Source organism: Kogia breviceps, chromosome 4, assembly GCF_026419965.1.
Source record: "Kogia breviceps isolate mKogBre1 chromosome 4, mKogBre1 haplotype 1, whole genome shotgun sequence".
NCBI lineage: Eukaryota > Metazoa > Chordata > Mammalia > Artiodactyla > Physeteridae > Kogia > Kogia breviceps.
The window spans coordinates 166,762,174-166,781,526 of record NC_081313.1 but is presented as its reverse complement, the minus strand read 5'-3'; the positions used below and the strand labels follow the sequence as shown (position 1 = coordinate 166,781,526).

The following is a 19,353-nucleotide window of genomic DNA, read 5'->3' as shown; positions in this document are numbered from 1 at the left end:
CCTATAGTTATTTGGTGTCACAAATCCCTATTAAGAAGTATATGATTCAAACATAGGCAATGGATTTCCAAGAGTCCATTCTCATACTATTATGAGATATGTACCACTTCCTCTCAAGACTGATTAAAGGAAGTACTTGAACAACACAGTGGTCAATCAGCTAGACAGACCTTGATGATCCAACAACCTCTTAAGTGTTTATTTAATACATTTTAATTCCTAATCCTGACTGTTCTCTACCTGTCTCCCAGATTTTTACTACAGATGAGACTGCATCTCCCTTTGGGATCATTTCTAGGGCATTCACACTTCTTTTGATTCCCAAACCAGTCACCCTAAAACCAAGTATATGTGACACATGAAACTAACATCTGTTGAATAGCTGAATTTAAAATAAGCAAACTTACTTTTGGAGTTTATAACTAATGTAAATGTAGAAACATCTGCCTACTAGCTCTTCATAAAACAAGCCATCTTGAAAACAGACACTGATTATACATGTAACTTTTATATTTCTCTGTTGGAAGATCAATATTTAAAAATGGAGGCAGTGGGCTTCCCTGGTGGTGCAGTGGTTGAGAATCCGCCTGCCGATGCAGGGGACACGGGTTCATGCCCTGGTCTGGGAGGATCCCACATGCCGTGGAGCGGCTGGGCCCATGAGCCATGGCCGCTGGGCCTGCGCGTCCGGAGCCTGTGATCCACAACGGGAGAGGCCATGGCAGTGAGGGGCCCGCGTACGGCTAAAAAAAAAAAAAAAAAAAAAAAAAAAAAAAAAAAAAAAAAAAAAAAATGGAGGCAGTACAATTTAGCCACCAAGAGCACAATTTGGATTCAAATTCTGCCTCTACTATTTATTATGCTTGTTACTCAATCTTTTTGGCTTTAATTTCCTCATTTATAAATATGAAATGATAATAATAATTGGCTCATAGGCTTCTGACAGCACTAACTGGTATTCTGCACGTACTCTTAACAATTCCTGCTACAAGGGCTGACTAAATGTTGGCTATTATTATTATTATTAAATAGCTATACCATTTTTAGTTCTTCTATATCATAGCTACAAAAGCCATAAAACATATCAATATGGAATATTTATATGTCCATTCTAAGTTTTACTTTAAAGCTGCTCAAGAAAATGAAGTCACACAATATTTAAGAATTTTTAAGTTCTGTTCAATCTGTTGGGTTCTGAACAGAACCCAACAGATTGAACCTGGTGAGAGAGAGAAAAGTGAAAAAATGATTTTTCAATGCAGTGTGATGAGTATCACTGTCTAATAATAAATACTAAATATAGGACAAGAATTTCTCAAATTTTTTTATTCTTTAATTCATTTTATTTTGTGACCTTGAAATTAGGCTTTGATATCAAAGAATGCTATGCAAAGATAGCATGTGATCAATTGTGAGCATTTTTTCTAAAATTATGGTAAATTTTGAATGAAAGTTTATTTAGAGAGAAGTAGGATGTATATTTACTCTTTCCCTGTTTTAGAAAGCAGTGATTTCTATCGTACGAGACAGAAAAGCAAGAATTTTTAACCCTAAAAATTAACAACTACTAACTCAATAAATTAGGATTAGTGTTAGAAATGAACAATGCAATAAAATATAAAGGAATTTTAATTAATCTATCAAATACAATTTCCCTATTTCACTGAATGAGTGATATTTCTCATACACATTAAACCTTACCCTAAAACTCTAGAATATTAGAGTTACAGCATTTAGAATAATAGATGTTAAAAAGTTACATTGGTTACAGAATTATATCCACAAAATTTAAAGCACCATGTAAATCCATAAAGCTAAATTGCATTTAGAAATTTAAATATCCTATACATGAGTTTCATATCTATAATTTTTTTTAAAAAATCTCAGATTACATTTCCATTATAGTTTTTCATTTTTCGATTTATTCTGAAATGTTCAGGGCACTTGTTTTAGGAGCTGTTGGAGAACAGAACATTTTTTCCTTTAACAAAGTAATTATTGCTGTAATAATCTGTAATTATGGTTTATAACTGCAATAATCCCAAAGAAATCAGTCATTACCCTAGATCACAAGTAATCATTAACTACTGTTAATGACCTATTTCTTAGGGATTATTGTTTTCGTAAACCATGACCATATCACCACAGATATGGAAGAGCAAGACAATATAATACAAATGAGATCATAATATAATAATAAACTTATTTTGTAACATTAAAAGCCATTAAGCATCTAAATTAAAGCACACATAACGAGAACATATAATTTTCTTTGTTCAACACTAACTGAAGTCTTTACACAAAAGAAATTGAACACTACCATATACAGCAGTACAAACTAGAACCACACTAGGTATTTTTCATAATATAAAACAATTATTTTTGAATAGACCACAGATATTTTTAAAGGGCAGACAGACTCCTTCTCACTAACCTTTTGACTAGAAGAAAGGAAAAAAACATATCTATTAAACATTTCTATGTATCAAGCATTATATTAGAAACTTTGAAATGATGTTTTATTGAAACTACAACTACAAAAACTCCCTGAATTTGTATTAGTCAAGAATCAGGTCTGGGGTTTCCCTGGTGGCACAGTGGTTAAGAATCCGCCTGCCAATGCAGGGTATATGGGTTCGAGCCCTGGTCCAGGAAGATCCCACATGCCGCGGAGCAACTGAGCCCGTGCGCCACAATTGCTGAGCCTGCACTCTACAGCCTGTGAGCCACAGCTGCTGGGCCCACGCACCACAACTACTGAAGCCTGCAAGCCTAGAGCCCGTGCTCCAAAACAAGAGAGGCCACTCCAATGAGAAGCCCGTGCACCACAACGAAGAGTAGCCCCCGCTCACCACAACTAGAGAAAGCCCTGCAGCAATGAAGATCCAACACAGTCAAAAACAAAAAAGAATCGGGTCTGACATTTTATTCAATAGATAGACCTATTTAATACCAATAAACTATTACATTTCAGTTAATTCCATTCATGTTAGAACAGCTATACTTTCTTCCAATACCCTTTTATAGGAAAACAAGTCTTTGATTTTACAACTGAATCTTTTTACACTGTAACTAATATTTGATACATATGAAAGAATATATGTAATGTATATAAAGTACAGTCTTCCCTCAGTATCCACAGGGGATTATTTCCAGGATCCCTATGGATACAAAAATCTGCAGATGCTCAAGTCCCTTATATAAAATGGCACGGTATTTGCATATAACCTATTTGTAACCTCCATATGCTTTAAATCATCTCTAGATTACTTATAAACCTAATACAGAGTAAAGTCTAGGTAAATAGTTGTAAATACAATGTAAATGCTAAGTAAACAGTTGCTGGCACATGGCAAATTCAAGTTTGGCTTTTTGGAACTTTCTGGAATTTTATTTTGTGGGCGAATATTTTCTGTAGTTGGTTGAATTAGCAAGTGCAGAAACCTCAGATACAGGGGGATGACTGTATAATAAAACAAACTCCTGTGAACCCCCTATCCAATTTAACATCCAAGGCATTACCAATACTGTCACACCTACCTCCATACCCCAAACCTAGCTTCTCACCTTACCTTGCACCCTAGAAGTAACCATGACTGTATTTGATGCTTACTATTTTCTTGACATCTTTTTGTTTTATCACTTACAGATATATTCTTAAACAATATATTTTTAGTCTCACTTGTTTCAGGGCTTTATTAAGCATTTCATACTATATATAGCTTTCTGAAAATTCTTTTTTTTCCACTAATTATTTCTGAAATTCATCTTTAAGTATATCTATAGTTCATTTTTTAATGTTAATAATAATATTCCATTGTATTATGATCTGTTCGTCCATTTTCATGTTGATGGACACTTGAGCTTTTTCCATTTTTTTGCCTTTAATAAAATTAAGGCTATGAACAGTCTCATGCCATGTCCTCTTGTTTAGAAGAGCTCTTCTAAAGAACATGTCTAAGAGTGGAAGTGCCAGGTCAGAAGTATTCAAATGTTCCACTTTTCAAGATAACACCAAAGTGATTTCCATTCTATTTCCAAGTGACTATAATTTATACTACCAGAAGGATGTAAAAATTCCCTTTGATCTACATTCTCCTGTAAGATTTACTTTTGCCAATCTACTGGAAGTAAAATGGTATCTCATGTGCCTTGATTTCCCTTTCTCTTATGAGTAGTGACATGCTTATTTGTATCTATTGATCATTTCCCTAAAGAATTGCTTGTTTTATTGATTTCTAGGATTTATTTCCAGGTTCTTCTAGATGGTGATCCTTGCTTGGGTTAGTGTGTGTGCATGTGTTGCAAATATCTTCTTCAACTTCTGGTATATACTTTTTAAATCTTGTGTTGATTTTAAGTTATTTTTCTAGGAATTTACTAATTTCAAGTTTTCTAATTTGTTGACTTCAAAAAATACTACATATAATTTTATCTTTTAAACCTCTGCTGTATCTGTAATTGTATTTCCCCTCTTGATCCTAATGTTATTTGTGAATTCTCTTTTCTTCTTATCTCATGAGGTTTGTTAATTTTATTAGTACTTTCAAAGAATTAACTTCTGATTTCTTTGATATTACTGAATCATTGTCTTTTAGTTCCTTAATTTCTGCTCTTTGTTTCCTTCTTTCTCCTTTCTTTGGGTTTGATCTGTTCCTCTCATTCTAACCTCTCAACTTGGATGCTTAAGTCACACCATTTCACCCTTTCTTGTTTTTGTGAAGTAAATTTCCTACTGAATTCCAAACATGTATTTCCACTTTTCTTTGTTTTTTAATTTCCTTAAGACTTCTTCTTTTACTCCATAACTACTCAGAAGTATGTTTATAAAATTACCAACTTTGTGGAATTTGTTATTTTTACAGGTTGGTTTTAATTTAATTGTAAATTGGTAAGAAAATCTGGACTCTATGATATTGTCATTGAAATTTGTTGAGACTTGCTTTATGTACTAATACTTGGTTAATTTTTTTAAACTGAGATATAATTGACATATAACATATTAGTTTCAAGTGTACAACAAAATGATTTGATATTTGTATGTACTGGGAAATGATCACCACAATAAGTCTAGTTAACATCCACCACCACACAGTCACAAATTTTATTTTCTTATGGTGAGAACTTTCAAAATCCACTCTCAGGAACTTTCAAATATGCAATACAGTATTATTAATTATAGTTTCCATGCTGTATATTACATCTCCATGATTTATTTTATAACTGGAAGTTTATACCTTTTGATCATCTTTACCCATTTCACCCACTCCCCAACCCCACCACAGCAACCACCAATCTGTTCTCTGTATCTATAAGTTTTTGTTTTGTTTTTCAGATTCCACATACAATGAAATCATACAGTATTTGTCTTTCTCTTAGTTCACTTAAAATGTTCTCAAGGTCAATCCGTGTTGTCATAAATGGCAAGATGTCATTCTTTTTTATGATTAAATAATATTCCTTATATACTATATATATAATGTATAATAATTTTACATACCTATGTTTATGTGTACACACACACACACATACCCCCCACATTTTCTTTATCCACTCCTCCAGCAATGGATACTTAGGTTGCTTCAATGTCTTGATTATTGTAAACAAGGCTGCAATGAACATGGGGGTGTAGATATCCTTTTGAGTTAGTATTTTCATTTTCTTCAAATACTCAGAAGTGGAATTGCTAGATCATATGGTAGTTCTGTTTTTAACTTTTTGAGGATCCTCCATATTGTTTTCCATATTGGCTATACCAATTTACATTCCCACCAACAGTGCACAGGGTTCCCTTTTCTCCACATCCTTGCAAACAGTTGTTGTCTTGTCTTTAAGATAATAGCCATTCTAATAGGTCTGAGGTGATATCTCATGGTGGTTTTGATTTGCATTTCCCTGAGAATCAGTGATGTTCAGCACCTTTTCACATACCTGAAAGCCATTCATATGTCTTCTTTGGAAACCTATCTATTCAGATCCCCTGCTCATTTTTTAATTGGGTTGCTTATTTTTTTGCTATTGAGCTCTGTGAGTTCTTTACATATCTTAGATATTAGCCCTTTATCAGATATGTGACTTACAAATATTTTCTCCCATTTGGTAGGTTGCCATTTCATTTTATTGATGGCTTCCTTTGCTGTGCAGAAACTTTTTAGTTTGATGTAGTCCCACTTACCACTTAACTTATTTTTGTTTTTGTTGCCTTTGCTTTTGGTGTCAAATCCAAAAAATCACAGCGAAGATCAATGTCTGGAAGCTTATTACCTATGTTTTCTTCTAGGTGTTTCATGGTTTCAGGTCTTATGTTCAAGTATTTTATCGATTTATTTTTGTCTATGGTGTAAGACAGGGTTCCAGTTTCATTCTTTTGCATGTGGCTATATAGTTTTCCCAACACCATTTATTGAGGAGACTGTCCTTTCCCCATTGTATATTCTTAGCTCTATGTTATAAATTAACTGACCATGTGGACATGGGTTTATTTCTGGGCTCTCTATACTGTTCCACTGATTTATGTATCTGTTTCTACACCAATGCCATACTGTTTTGATCATTACAGCTTTGTAATATGGTTCAGAGTCAAGAAGCATGATGCCTCTAGCTTTGCTCTTCTTAGTCAATTTTTTTAAAAAACATGCCACATGTCCTATTAATATTTTCTAATTGTTGGTTCCAGCATTTTATATACATCAATTCAATAAAGTCTGTTAATCATATTGTTCAAATCCTTTTGACTTCCATATTTGATTTATCAACAATAATTTGCAGAAATGTACTGCAACTCCTCATTATAATGGTACACATGTCAATTTCTCCCATAGAATTACCATTCTTTGCTTGATGTTTTGAGACTATTTCAAGGTACTAGATATTTGAAATTGTTATACCTTCTTAGTATACAAACGATTATCTCCAGGTCTAGTAATGCTTTTTATCTTACAGTCTTGTTTGATATTAATATAACTACCCCAACCTCCTTTAGGTTCGTATTTACACAGCACATTTTTTATCCTTTTACTTTCAACTTTCTATGTTTTAAAGTTTTGAATATGTCTCTTATAATGGGCATTTTGTTCACTGGAATATTGTTTAAAATATTCAACTTAATAATCTGGCTTAATTGTAAATTTAATTCATTTATGTTTATTAGATTAATAATGTATGTGAAATGCTCCTACTATTTTATTTTCTATTACTTTCTTTTTGTCTCTCTTTTCTTTTCTTGGCTTTTTAAAACACTGAGTTTGCTTGTTTACCTATTTCATTATTTTTCCTCTACTGTGTGATGGAAATTAATCACATATCTTACACTTCTGTTACTCTTGAAATTTTACCATCTTAATTCTCTTCCAAAATAAAACAAGGCATTAAGACAATTTTAATTCTTATCACATCCCTCTCTCACGTACTACTGTTTATGGTAGTTTCTTTTTTAATTTCACAAGTTAAAAACAATAATTTTTTTAAAAATATAAGGCTACGTTTGTTAAGATTTGTGTGTTTACCAATTTCTGTGTATTCCTTTCCTTCCTTCTGGAATCATGTCCCTTCTTCCTGAAAAATAATCTTTAGAACGTTTAATAAAAACTTTTAATAAAGAACCTCAGTAAAGATCTACTGGTAGTAAAAATTCTGTTTTCACTTGTCCAAAAATGGTTTCAGTATCTTTGTTCATGAAAGATACTTTTGTTGACATACAGTTATATGATGGCCATTACTTTGACTCAATTTTTTTAGAATAATATTCCACAATCTTCTGGCTTACATTTTTACTGTTGAGAAGTGAGTTTTTCGGTCTATTTTACACTCTTTAAGCTGCTTTTGAGATTTTCTGTCTTTGGAGCTACACAGTTTGACTAAACTGCTGTTTTTTTTGACTGGTACATTTTGGATTTGCTGTATTGACAGATGCATGTCTTTCATTAATTCTAAAAAATTCTCAGAAAGAATGTTTTCCATTATTGCTTCTGTTCCATTCTCTCTATTCTATCTTCTGGGATCCAATTTGACATAACTGACCTTTTCATTCCATCTTTTAACTTCTCTTTTAATAGCTACTTTTGACTTGCCTGGTGGTCCAGTGGTTAAGATTCCACGCTTCCACTTCCAGAGGGCACGGGTTTGATGCCTGGTCAGGGAACAAATATTCCCACATGCCGTGAGGTGCGGCCAAAAAAATATTTAAAAAATAAAAAATAGAAAAATAAATCCTTCACCAGTTTAAAAAAAAAAAAAACAGTTACTTTCCTTGTTTCCCCACATTCTTAAAAATTTCTTCAAATCTAACTGCCAAGTTTCTAATTCTTTCCTCAGCAGGCTCTAATTTACTGTTTAACAAATACATTAAATTTTAGATCACAAAAGATATTTTTTTCAATAATAAAAGTTTCATTTGAGTCTTCTTCAATCTGCCTGGTCATTTTTCATTCTCTTGTTTGCTCGTCTGTAGTTCTTTTTCCTTTAAACATTTCATACATAATTATTTTATATTCCTATAAAACTCCAATATCTTAAGTCCTTAAGAAGATCTAGATCAAATAAGCCATTCACTGTTTTTGTTAGTGCTCAGTCATGGTACCTTCTTTTGTTGTTTGTGTGCTGGTTATTTTTTAAATCATAAAGAGTTAATTGACTGCTCTTAATCTGCAGGATTCTTAAGGCACTAAAGTATGGTTGCAATTCTTTAGAGAAGATTTTAATTTACTTTTTTGCTGGAAGGCAAGGGGATCTACCAGTTTCAGACCACTATATCCCCTCTCAAGGGCCCAACTTAATATAAGAATCCCAAGTTCAGTACACTGACTTTGCTACTACCCTAAGGCTTTGCCACCAATTTAATCACTGATAATTTGCCTTTAAAGGCAACACTGCCTTTTTTGCCCTTGCTTGCTACCCACCAGTTCATTCTGGTTAAAGTTCATTTTTTGAGGGGGAAGTAGTCAGAAGAGAGAGGGACAGAGAAGTGGAGGAGAGCAGACTGGAGGAGTAGGAACCTCAGAAATTTCATATACTTATTTCAAGCCAAGCAATGCAGGATATGACTGTTTGCAGCTCAAAGGCCTTTCAGAGCATGTAGTTGACCACAATGAAGTGAAAGTTACTACTAATTCTTTACTTTTAAAGAAGCAAACACTAATTGTGATATAAAACCAAAAACAAAAAATGTGATTTTTATAGGTAGTTGGTTAAACATAAACCAAATTATAACATAATCTGTATATAAAAAATGAATCAGAAAAGATATTACATAAGGCTGCCATTGTGTCATCAGGCAAAAACAAACAAACAAACAAAAAACATTATAAGACAGGCTTACAGGGCAACCACATATCTACAAAAAGAACTGAAGGGACAAGCGGGGACTGAAATCCAGCCTGTACTCTACTCACCATACTAGCATACTATACTTGCCTGGGTGCTTTTTCTAATTTGCACAAAGGCACCAAATATATTACTGAGTTGGTAAGAAAGTAAAATAAATCCACAAAGGCCAAAATAGATGTGTGGGCTGAAACTGAGAGATACAGGCATAGAAACAACTAAAGAACTTGAGCTTCTTGTTTGAAGGATAAAGGACAAAGCCTAGGGCATGCCCAATAAGAGGACTCCAACAAGAAACTCTTACACCCTTAGCAAGAAAGTGAACTGTCTGCCCTAGACAAAGAAAGACAAAACAGAAAATTGTCTAACTTGACTTCTATGTTAGTCACAGGAAAGAAGGAAAAATCCCTCAATTCAGACCTCACACAGCAAGTGGCCTAAATACAGACTACCAGTGTGATATAAAAAAACTTATTCTAAGGAAGCAATTTAAATGGTATTGAGTTGATAGTCCTCCTCCACTCCATTTAGTAGATGGACCAAACATTTCAATTAAAGGACAGAGATGGTCAGCAGTGATTTTTTTTAAAAAAGGAAGAACTACACACTGTCTACAAGAGACACACTTTAAAAATAAAGACACAGACAGACTGGAAATAAATAGATGGTGAAGGATATCCCATGTAAGCAAAAAGCATAAGATGGCACTGGCTACAGTAATATCAAATGTGGTAGACTTTAAGACAAAAGTATCAATTAACAAGACAAAAAATTATAAATGTCTAAATGAAGCAAAAATTGAAAATTAAAAGTAGTATATGGGACTTCCATGGTGGTGCAGTGGTTAAGAATCCACCTGCCAGTGCAGGGGACACAGGTTTCATCCCTGGTCTGGGAAGATCCCACATGCCGCGGAGCAACTAAGCCTGTGTGCCACAACTACCGAGCCTGTGCTCTAGAGCCTGCGAGCCACAACTATTGAGCCTGCATGCCACAACTACTGAAACCCATGCGCTATAGGGCCCGCGTGCCACAACTACTGAGCCTGGGTGCTGCAACTACTGAAGCCCGTGTGCCTAGAGACTGTGCTCCGCAACAAGAGAAGCCACCACAACTAGAGAAAGCCCGCGCACAGCAACGAAGACCCAACACAGCCAAAAATTTAAAAAAATTTTTAATTAAAAAAATAAAAAGTAGTATAGACTATTCCACAATCATATTTAGAGATTTAATACCTCTTTCTCTGTAAATAATAGAAATAGGCCCCCAAAAAACAAACAAAAAAATCAGTAAAAACAAAGAATATCTGCACAATACTATGAATCATCTTGACTTAATTTCTATTTACATACTACTATACCCAACTATGGCTATGGTAAAATACATATTCTTTTCAAGCATACATGGTCTGTTTGTCAGGATAGACCATATGCTGGGTCATAAAAGAAGTCTCAATAAACTTAAAGTCTGAAATCATACAAAATGATATTTGCCCAAGGTAGAATTAAATTAGAAATCAGAAACAATAAGACAACTAGGAAAACCCCAAATATTTGGAAATAAAAGCATACTTCGAATAATCCATAAACTAACAAAGAAATAAGATTAGAAAATATTTTAACTAAGTGACAATGAAAATAAAAGATCAAAATTCATGATATGCAGCTAAAGCAATGCTCAAAGCAGAATTTATAGCTTTAAATGTTTTATTAGAATACAAAAAAATCTAAAAATTAAAGACGTGATGCCTCCACCCAAAATTAGAAAAAAAGAACAAATAAAATCAAGTATAAGGCAAAAAATAACAAATCCCCCCCAAAAAACTTATGAAATAAAAAATGAACAAACAAAAAAAAAAAAAGAAAGAAAATCAGTGAAACTAAAACTTGATTTCTTGGAAAGATTAACAAAGTTGATAAATATCTAGTTAGTCTATCAGGGGGAAAAAAGAAAAAGGGCAAAAATTATCAAATGGATGAAAGGGGGTCAAAAGGTACAAACTTCCAGTTATAAAATAAATGTCATGGGGATGTAATATACAGCATGGTGACTATAGTTAATAATGCTGTATTGCATATTTGAAAGTTACTAAGATAGTAAATCTCAAAAGTCCTCATCACAAGAAAAAAAATGTGTAACTATGTGTAGTGATGGATGCTAACTAGACTTTTTGTGGTGATCATTTCCTAATATATACAAATACCAAATTATTGTTGTACATCTGAAAATAATATGTGGCAAGTATACTTCGATTTTTAAAATAGGAAGAATGAAAGAAAAGACATCACTTCAGATCCTACAGACATTAAAAGAATAATAATGAAATATTAGAAATAACTTTATTCCACTAAATTTAAAAATAGGACCAATTCCTTGAAAGACACAAATGACTAAATTTGACCCCAGGTGAAAGAGAACATTTGAATAGTCCTATACCAATTAACAAAATTTCATTCATAACAATAAACCCTCCAGGCCCACTGGTTTCACTGATGAATCGTATTAAACTCTTAAGAAAGAAATAATACCAATACAACACAAACTCTTTCAGAAAGTAAAGAAGGAGGAAGAAACACTTCTTGACTCATTTTATTAGGCCAGTATTATCCTGTTACCAAAACCAAAGTCATCACAAAAAAAGAAAACTACAGACAAATATCCTTCATGAACATCAATGTAAAATAAAATTTTTGTAAACTGAATCTAACACTATATAAAGGAACAGTATCATAACCAAGCAGGATTTATCCTAGGAATGGAAAGCTGGTTTAACAGAAAAATCAACCAATATAATTCATTATATTAGTAAAATAAAAAAGAAAACAAAGGTCATTTGAGTGGGTATGTAAAAAAGCATTCAAAGAAATCAATGCCCCACTCATTATAAATAGCCTGAGAAACAGAAAGGAACTTCATCAAATTTATTACCAATGGTAAAAAGCTCAATGCTTTCTATGTACAAACAGAAACAAGGCCAGAATATCCATTCTTACCACTTTTGTTCAACACTGTACTAAAGGTCCTACCAGTGGAATAAGGAAAAAAAAAGAAATAAAAGGCATGAAGACAAGACATAAAACTGTCTTTATTTTAGGTGACATGATAATATAAAACAATCCTAAAGAGTCTACAAAAAAAGCTATTAGAACTAATAAGTAAATTTAGCAAAATCACAGGACACAAAGACAAAAATCAATTCTGGTCTTATATAAAGTATCAAAGAATAATCAAAATTTATAATAGCACCAAAATATATAGGAATAAATTTTGTGAAAGATTTTTAATACCTATGAACTGAAAACAATAAAACATTACAAAGAAAATTTTAAAACACCTACATAAGTGGAGCAATATATCATGTCCATCAACTGGATTTTAAGATGGACCAAACTGATATATAGACTGAGGCAAACTCAATCAAAACTCTAATGAGTTTTTTTTTTTAAGAAACTGACAAGTTGATGCTAAAATTAATACAGAAAAGCAAAAGATGTAGAACACAAAACTATTTTGAGAAAGAAGAACAAGACTGAAAGACTTAAATTACCTGATTTCAAGACTTATAAAGTTATAGTAACCAAGACAGTGTAATATTGGCATAAGGATAGACATTTAGATCAACGGTACAGAACAGAGTCTAGTAACAGACCCTAGCCTTTTGTGGTCAACTGATTTTTGACAAAGGTACATGATAATTCAATAGGAAAAAAGAGTCTTTTCAGCACACAGTGCTAGAACAACTTGATAACTGTACAGGTTGGGGAGCGGACCTTACCCTTACCTCACATTATTCACAAAAATTAACCCAAAGTGGATCGCAGACTTAAACATAATAGCTAAAACTATTAAACTTCTAGAAGAAAAATGTAGAACATATTCGTGACTTCAGTTACAGAAGGTTTCTTAAATATAAAAAGCATAAGCCATGAAGAAAAAAACTGAAAAGGCAGATCATCAAAATTTAAAACTCTGCCCTTTGAAAGACAGTTGAAAAGACAAACGACAGACAGGAGGAAAATATTTGCAACATGTATGTGAAAAAGGGACTGTATACAGAATATATAAAACACAATTTCAATAATAAGACTATGTACAAAAGAACAAACAACCCAATATAAAAATGGGCAAAAATTGTGAACAGACATTTCACAAAGGAAGATATAAGAACGGCCAAAAAAGCACAACTTTGTTAATTATCAAGGAAATTCAAAGTATAACCACAATGAGATACTACTACTAGATACCCAGTAGAATTGCTAAAGTTAACAAGACAATATCAAATGATGATGAAGATGTGGAGCATTCTTAATGGGAATGAAAAATGGTACACTTTGTAAAATAGCGTAGTAGTATCTTATAACATCATACACACATTTCTCATATGACCCAGCAAACCGTCACAGGTATTTACCCAAGAGAAATGACAATTTAAGTACATACAGAGATTTGTCTGCAAATGTTCACAACATCATTATTCATAACAGCCAAAAACTGCAAGTATAACTCAAATGTCCATTAAGTGGTAAACAGCTAGACAAACTAAAGAAAAAGCCATACTATGGAATACTACACAGCAATAAAAAGGAACAAAATATTTATGTATACAATATGTTTGAATCTCAAAAACATTATCCTAAGCAAACAAAGTCAAACACAAAAGACTAGTTATTGTATGATTTCATTTACACAGAAACCCAAAAGAGATGAACCACAGTGACAAAAACCAGTGGTTACCTGGATAAAGAGTTAGGAAAACAGATCAAAGGGCATGAGAAAATTATTTATAAGGTTCTCTATCTTGAATGTGGTGGTAGTTACATGGCTATGTATCTACTAAATTTAAACTGTACACTCAAAAAAAAGAAAAAGAAAAAGGATATTTGCAACTCAACACAGACAAGGAGCTCATTTTTCTAAAATATAAAGAGCTCTTAAAAGTCAATGAGAAAAAAATATCAATGAGAAAAAAGAACCAATAACCCAACAACGAAAAACTGAGCCAAAAAAATGAGTAATTCTGGGGCTTCCCTGGTGGCACAGTGGTTGAGAGTCTGACTGCCAATGCAGGGGACATGGGTTTGTGCCCCAATCCAGGAAGATCCCACGTGCCGCGGAGTGGCTGGGCCCGTAAGCCATGGCCGCTGAGCCTGTGTGTCCAGAGCCTGTGCTCCGCAATGGGAGAGGCCACAACAGTGAGAGGCCCGCGTACCGCAAAAAAAAAAAAAAGAAAAAGAAAAAGAAAAAAAAAGAGTAATTCTTTTACAAAAGAAGAAGACCAAATAGCTCTTAAATAAACAATGGTTAACCTCACTGATACAAGAATGTTAAATTATACTGAGAAATCATTTTTCACCTATGGGATTGCCAAAAATTCAAAAGCTTGGTAATACTGTCCTGTGAAGGCAATAACATGCAGCTCTCCTAGACTGCTGGTGGACAAGTAAATTGGTGCAGTCCTTACAGAGAGTAATTTGGAAATATTTATAAAAATTACAAATACATTAACCATCTACCCAACAGTAATTCTGCTCTGGAAATGTATCCTACAGATATACTTGCATAAATATAAAATGACAAGTACAAGTTTAATCTGTACAGCATTAGTTTTAATAGCAGAAGATGGCAAACGACTCAAATGATTCTCAACAATGGAGAGAATAGTTAAATTATGATACATTCAAAAAATAAAATATTCATCTATAAAAATTAAGTATTCTCTGTATACTGATTTGAGAATATCTATAAAATACATTGTTAAATGAGAAAAAGCAAGGAGTAAAGTGTGAGTGTGGTATGCCACATTCCATGTAAATAAAAGGGGATAAGAACTTATATATTCCTAATTGTACATGCATACAGAAACTTTAGAAAGATGCAAAACCAATAAGAATTGTTATTTGTTAGAGTGAAGAATAGTAGGACAGATTATAGGACTGGAACAGAACACATTTTAATTTCTTTTTTCTGGACAACATAAATATAATATCTCTTCAAAAGATTGGGTGAATTAATTAAAATAAAATTTGATATGAAAACTAAGAGAACAGACACATTAAAGTTACATGTAAAAACAGGTCACAAACTTGAGGACAATATTTACAATTCAAACAACTAAAGGATTAGTGTTAAAATATTATAAAGAGCTCCATTAGTAAAAAAAAAAAAAAAAAGACCAATATAATCCAAATGGCAAGGAGGAAATGAACAAAAGTGAACATATATATCACTGATGATGACAGAACATAAACATAAACACTAAACTTCATTAATAATCATGAGAGTGAAAAGTAAAATATGCATGAGGTATATTACCTCAACTAGCCTGACAAAAAGTCTAACATTATGAGCCACTGGTGAGGATCTAGATCAGAGTGGGTGGGATATAAAGTAGTACAATCACTTTGTAAAATATAGTTTGGCATTGTCTACTGAAGCTATGTAATTAATATATATAACAATCTTTATAGCAGCATTCATTGCATTAGCAGAAAACAGAAAACACAAATACCCAGTGACAAGAAAATGCATCAATAAATTGCAGTATATTCAAACAACAGAACTGCAGCAGTACAAATGAAGGAACTATAGCTACAGCATCAACCCAAACTCTCATGAATGCAACACTGAGAAAATAATGAATTAAGTTGTAAAATAATAAATAATTTTGATTCTATTTGTATAAAGTTCAAAAATATGCAAAACCATGCATTATTTTCAGAGTACATACATATGCAGTAAAACTATGAAGAAGAGGCATCAATTATTGAACAAACATCAAGTATTTTTTGCTGGTAGGAAAAAGGGAACAGCAAAGATATTGGTATTGACCTGTTCTTTAAGCTATGTGATGGTGTTTGTTACTGCTAGTTACTATGTCTCAAAATATATAAATACCCTTTTGTATGTATTTGATATTTAATAATTTTCAAAACTCTGCTAAAGAAAGAAATCAGTCATGAAGACAAGATGCTACAAAGCAAAATGTTAGATCTCCTCCATCTAATTTACAAATAATGAGATAGTAATAAAAGAGAACATTTCAAGAAGGTTAACTATTCCTCTATCCGCTGCTGAGCAGTATTGTGTGACTCAGAAAACAAACAAAAACCAAAAAAACAGATAATGAATAAAAGGCATTTTTATAAGACAGTATGTAAATGTATAGGATAATTTTTAAAGAACTTTTTAGAAAGAGTTTAAATGGAAAATCACTCAGTTTGACTATCATCCCTTACCACTCACTTTCCAATCAAATATGAAAGAAAACAAAAACATCCTGGAACTGTAATTAAGCTGCCTCCTATTAGAAATGTATATAGCCAGTTCCATTCTCTTAAGTTATCCCACTTAAAATCTGAAAAGTGTATTTAATTCCCTATGTTCCTGAAAATCCTTTCATATTAAGGAAATATACAGAAATAAATAAATCCTCCTTCAGTAAAGAATGAAAAATAAAGAGGAAATTGAGAAATTAAAATATAATAATAAAATTAAGCCATGGTGAAGGGAAATAAACAAATGCAAAACCACGAAGAGGTCTTCAGTAAATTTTTACTGGCTAAAACTGGGCTCTGAATTTGCAGTCAGATATAGCAAAGAAGGAAACATGATTAGTTAAAAGATAGTTATAAGTTAATAAACTCTACTCAAAGTTCATTATCAGCTTCTTTTGATACTGAATACAGAGAGAAATATTCCCTGTGAATCTTATAAAGAGCTAAAACCATCAAGCCACCAAAATACCCAGAAGGTTAATAAAATTAATGGATTATTAGAGGAACAGAATTGGGGGAAATAAACAAAAATATGTTGCAGTAAAATTATTAAATAAATTGATTAATGAAGCTACTTAAAATTCAACATAATACCATATTATTATATTATTTATGTGGTCATAAATAATATACTGACCTTCCTGAATTGCCATGTCCACAGTTATTCCAGAAGTTGAATGCAGAAGCTTTTGGTAATTCTGTGCATTTTGATCAAACAACTGTACAAGAAGAGTGCATGTCTTCTCATATTCACATCTGCTAACAGTGCACAACTGCTCCAACTGCTGAAACACAGTGGCAGTATCATCCAGTGGATCATCTAAACTATCTCTGCAAATGTATAAGAAAAGGATTGCAGACGACATTAGAATGAGATGTACTTTTATTCACCACAAATAAGCTTTATTTATGTTAAATAAAAATTCTATCATGGATAAAGAAATAAAAGACAAAGACTGGAAGGTAAGAAATAAAATGTCTATATTTGAAAATGTGAACCACAAGAAAGCCACTAGGACTAACAGGTGAGTGTATTTCCAAGGTGCTAGCAATACAGGTCAATATATAGAATTCATTACTATACACTAACATGAACAATTGGAAATTTAAATTTTAAAAAACAGTATCTCCAAAGGCACCAGAAAACATAAAATACTAATTAAATCTTAAATATATGTAAGATCTAAAGACTGAATAATACAAAACAGTGATGAAAGGAATCACAGAAGAGCTAAATAAATTAAAAGATAAACATGCTCATTGGCTAAAAGACTCAATATTGCTGAGCTGTCAATTCTTCCTCCAAATTAATCTACAAATTCAATGCAATTCTAGTCAAAATTTCAGCAGGGCTTTTTTTTGTAGATACTGACAAGATGATTCTAACATTTATACAGAAAAGCAAAGGAAGTAAAAGAGCCAAAACAATTTTAAAAAGGGAAAACCAAGGTGAAAATTCACACTACCTGATTTCAAAGCTTATTATAAGGCTACAGTACTGAAGGCAGGGACTACTGGCAGAAGGAGAAAAACATAGACTAATGAGAATAGAGTCCAAAAATATAACCATACATATGTGGTCAATTAATTTTTGAAAACAGAGTAAAGACAATTCAATGGAGAAAGGATAGTCTTTTCCACAAATGGTGTTGGGGATAACTGGTCTTCCCTATGAAAAAAGGAAAATGGAAAGAAAAAGAACATTGAGTCTAAACTTCATATCATATATAAAAATTAACTCAAAATGGATTATGGACCTAAATTTAAATTATAAAACTTCTAGAAGAAAAAAATAAAGGATAAATTGGACTTTATTAAACTTTAAAACTCCTGCTCTTTGAAAGACTCTGTTAAGGAAATGAAGAGGCAAGCAATGGACTGGGAAAAAATATTTGCAAAACACATATGATAAAAAGACTTGTGACCAGAATATACAGACCTCTCTAAACTCAATATAAGAAAATAAACAATCCAATAAAAAAACGGGAACATATTTGGCAGGCATTTTACCAAAGAGTATATACAAATGGTAAATAAGTACATAAAAAGATCCTCAACATTGTTAGTTATTAAGGGAATGCAAGTTGAAACCACAATGAGGCACCACACTTATTAGAATGACTAAAATTTTTTAAAACTGACAATATCAAGTGCTGGTGAGGATGCAGAGCAATTGGATTTTTCATACACTGCTGGTGGGAATATGAAATGATACAGCCACTTTGGAAAATAGTTTGGCAATTTCTTATAAAGTAAAATATACACTTATCAGGCAACCCAGAAATCTCACACCTAGGAATTTATCCAAGAGAAATAAAAACTTAAATTCATACAAAAATCTGTATAGGAACACTGACAGCTATTTTACTCATAAAGGCAAAAACAGAAAGAACCCGAATGTCCATCAATAGGTGAGTGGACTAATAACTGTGATATATCCATAAAATGGTATACTATTCAGCAATAAAAAGTAAAGAACTACTGACACAAAATGGAAGAATCTCAAATGCATTATGCTAAGTGACAGAAGCCAGACTAAAGGGCTACCTACTATATGATTTCATTTATGTAATAACATCCAGAAAAGATAAAAATTTTAGGGAACAAAACATCAATAATTGCCAGACGCTGAGGATAGGGAAAGGTCTGACTACAAAGGAACCTAAAAAAACTTTTTGGGGTGATGGAACTATTTTTGTATCTTGTTTGTGTTGTCAAACACAACGGCATACACTTGTAAGAACTCACAGAACTGTAT

At 32.6% G+C, this 19,353-nt stretch overlaps 1 protein-coding gene across 6 annotated transcripts in view; it reads right to left on the bottom strand.

The window, feature by feature from the left end:
* The window catches only part of RANBP17 (RAN binding protein 17), a 327,894-nt gene that overhangs the window by 260,706 nt on the left and 47,835 nt on the right, over positions 1–19,353 (bottom strand). For all 6 annotated transcript variants that reach the window (XM_067032300.1, XM_059059844.2, XM_067032302.1 and 3 more), the window contains one exon: positions 17,233–17,426. In XM_067032300.1, coding sequence (XP_066888401.1) covers positions 17,233–17,426 — 194 coding nt within the window. The remainder of the gene's footprint in view (positions 1–17,232; positions 17,427–19,353) is intronic.